The following is a 3,007-nucleotide window of genomic DNA, read 5'->3' on the forward strand; positions in this document are numbered from 1 at the left end:
ACGCATATGCGGCCGGGGTACTTTAGATTCCATTCGTTTCTAAGAATATCAGCAACAGCCTGACACTTAACAGCAAAGAGTCATACCAACTATACCATGACTGTCAAACAGGGGCAGTGATACATGAGGGTAATGACTTGAAGTGGGGAGGAAAAGGGAAGGGGGAGAGAAAGAAAAAAAAAAAAAAAAAAAAAACCTGGATGAAGGATTAACAGTTGCATAGCGCCACCTGGTGAAACCTCAAAGCCACAATGGAGGTCCTCAAAACAAAGATGCTTAGTACTAAGTCACATTAAACTGTGCAGAGAGAAAATTAATAAAAATTATAGACTGGGTAATTTGTTTAGGTGTGTGAGCAACTAAGCAGTCAAATGACTAGTTTTGTCTGGTTTGGCTTGAGGCTAAGACAAAGTTCAGCTTTGGTTAGTCAATGGAATTAAATAATAAAACCAAACAAATTGCATGTTAAAACATTTATTGCATTTAAAAAAAAATGAACATGACAGTCCAGATAAGGACTGGCAGAGCAGGTCTCACAAGACCATGAACAAATGGCAAAAACTACAGCCTAAAACGTTTAAAAGCACTCATTTAAGTTACACTTTATACAGAAGAGTGAGCACATGGTGCCCACACCCTGAACCTCATTAAGAGGCCAGTTTAGCAAGGTCCTTAACAAGTGAAGACTTAAGTTGCGAAATGAGGGCAATTCTGAGCTGCTTCTGACTGGAATACTTGTTCTTTACAGCCTGGAATAGGGGGGGGAAGCATAAAATTTAGTTACCAGGTAGACCACCAAACCTATTGCGTGCAAAGCATGGTCAACTTACCAGATGCTTTGTGAGGCCTTCATTCACTTTGACAACATTCTTTGCAATGTGGCGCATAACTGGGACCAGGCTCTCTTCAGCATAGCCCATGTAGTGTTGGAGGGTTGGAGTCTGTTGAACCAGGCAGGGTGAGTACAAATCTGACTAGGAGAAGCAGGATTAAGGCAGGACTCACTTACCCATTCTCCACAGTTGTAAATCTTCAGGGTCAGAGCAAATGCTGCACTGGCCACCTGGGAAGGGGGGAAGTGGATCATCTCATAGTCTGCCATTGTGAGCTCTACAAAATACTTGGCCAAGGTATGGTGCTCTGCAGACACCTATAGGGAAAGTAGAGGGTACATTTTTAGAAAAATTACATGGGTGGGTGGAGGAGAAGGAATAAAAACGGACAAACTACCTCTCCAATCTTCGAAGCCCTTCTGAGAAACTGGAGGGGGAGAGGCCGGCCAAAGCTGAAGTTCAAGACCCTTAAGATGTTCATCTCCATCTCCCGGATTTGTGCAGGTGTATAAGCACGGTCAGTCACAAATGCAAAGTCAGCAATCTCAGGTGGGTACATCTCCTCGTATTTAGAGGCAATGAACATGGCAGTGACACCAACAAGCTGGAGCTGCTTCTTGGGCACTGGGTTATCCTAAAAAGGAAGGGGGAATTAGGAAGAGGCACTGCAGAAGGAGGGGGGTGCGTGCTGTAGAAGCAGTGGTCATCTAACCTGAAGAAAACGATCAATAATTCCAACTGTCATATACATGGTCTCCTGAAGCAGCCTGAACTTGATCTGGACCTGAACAAGCCAATCAATAAGGATGGCACGCATGTTCCCAGTAACTTCACGTCCCTCAAGAAATTTAGGTCTGACAGCCTGGTCAGTCTGCAGAGGGGCATAAAAATGAAATAAATAAATATATATATATATATATATATATATATATATATAAATAAAATAAGCACTCAATCCTGATAATACAAACCTCAAGTTGACGGAGATATTTGTAGATGTCCTTCACATACTCGCTACAGAGCATTGGGTTGTCGTAGTCGTCAGAATCCACATCTTTGATATCTTCAATAAGAGCATCAGAAAAGGCCTGGCACAACTCATCCGAGGCACAGCCAGAAGTCTCCATCGGGACCGGGGAAGCAGGCTCTGGCAAAACCTGTGGACCAAGTAGGGGGAGCAGAGACCTCAGATCAAGGACTACTGGTAGCAACAATTTAAGGAAGGAGAAAAAAAATATATATATATATCACCTTAACTTCATCTTTAACCTTCGGGGGATTTTGCTGGACTTCGGAGACCTTCTCCAACTGCGATGGCTTTTTGTCGATCACCTTCGTAACTTCCGCTTTAAGGTCCTGCGATTAGAGTTCGGGCCAAAGGAATAAGTGCAGGCGAAACTTGTAATGAGAAATATAAATAAAATGTCTTAGTGAACCTCAAGTTACCTTTTTGAGGGCTTGCTTCGGTACGGCGACGTTCCCGATTTCACCGAGCGCTGCCCTGGGTCTCAGGGAAGGCTTCATGGCAGCCGCCGCTTTGCCAGGCAAGACATTTGGGTTCTCAGCCAGCCGAGAGCTCTGTCGTGAAAATGAAGAACTTCACCAGTGCACGCATGGCATATCGCAGATGCACATTATAAACAGGTTTCCGTTCAAAATAAATAAATAAAAACGGTCGACGCACCATTACACGTTATTAAAAGGCCAGTCGCGTTTACTCAAACCACGCCACAGATGGTGGACTGGATTAATGACACAAAATTCAAGCATAACAAACGCTTACTTAAACACTTACATTTACGAGGAGAGAACAAAAAAAAAAAAAAGAAGAGAGAATTAAAACTCACCCTTGTAACACGCAGAGCCATTACAGAAGACGCGTCAACCCGAAAAGCAAGAAGCGGACAGAGAGACTGCAGCTGAACACCACACAGCACCACACGCTAGCCTATGGGTTTAAATTGTCGCTCGCTTGAATATGATTGGCTGCTGTTCGAATTTCCTGCCATCCCATTGGATGTAACACACCTGACTTCAACGCGCTCCCACAACGGCTTTTAGACCACGTGACTAACGCCGGGGAGCCCAACTAATCAAACGCGCACAGTGGATGATCGAAATGTTCTAACTGGACCGTAATTCGCGACTTGTTTATGTACAGTCGGGTGAAATAA

At 44.0% G+C, this 3,007-nt stretch overlaps 1 protein-coding gene across 1 annotated transcript; it reads right to left on the bottom strand.

The window, feature by feature from the left end:
• Window positions 1–589: 589 nt before the first annotated feature.
• Window positions 590–2,766, bottom strand: ccnb1 (cyclin B1). The gene is made up of 9 exons (XM_028973082.1): window positions 2,681–2,766; window positions 2,280–2,411; window positions 2,085–2,189; window positions 1,805–1,990; window positions 1,546–1,704; window positions 1,231–1,467; window positions 1,010–1,150; window positions 831–941; window positions 590–749 (listed from the first exon to the last, which is right to left on the bottom strand). Exons 1-9 carry the CDS (start codon window positions 2,699–2,701, stop codon window positions 648–650), a joined length of 1,194 nt encoding a protein of 397 aa, XP_028828915.1. The 5' UTR covers window positions 2,702–2,766; the 3' UTR covers window positions 590–647.
• Between the last annotated feature and the right edge of the window lie 241 nt (window positions 2,767–3,007).

Source organism: Denticeps clupeoides, chromosome 3 (genome assembly GCF_900700375.1).
Source record: "Denticeps clupeoides chromosome 3, fDenClu1.1, whole genome shotgun sequence".
Lineage (NCBI taxonomy): Eukaryota > Metazoa > Chordata > Actinopteri > Clupeiformes > Denticipitidae > Denticeps > Denticeps clupeoides.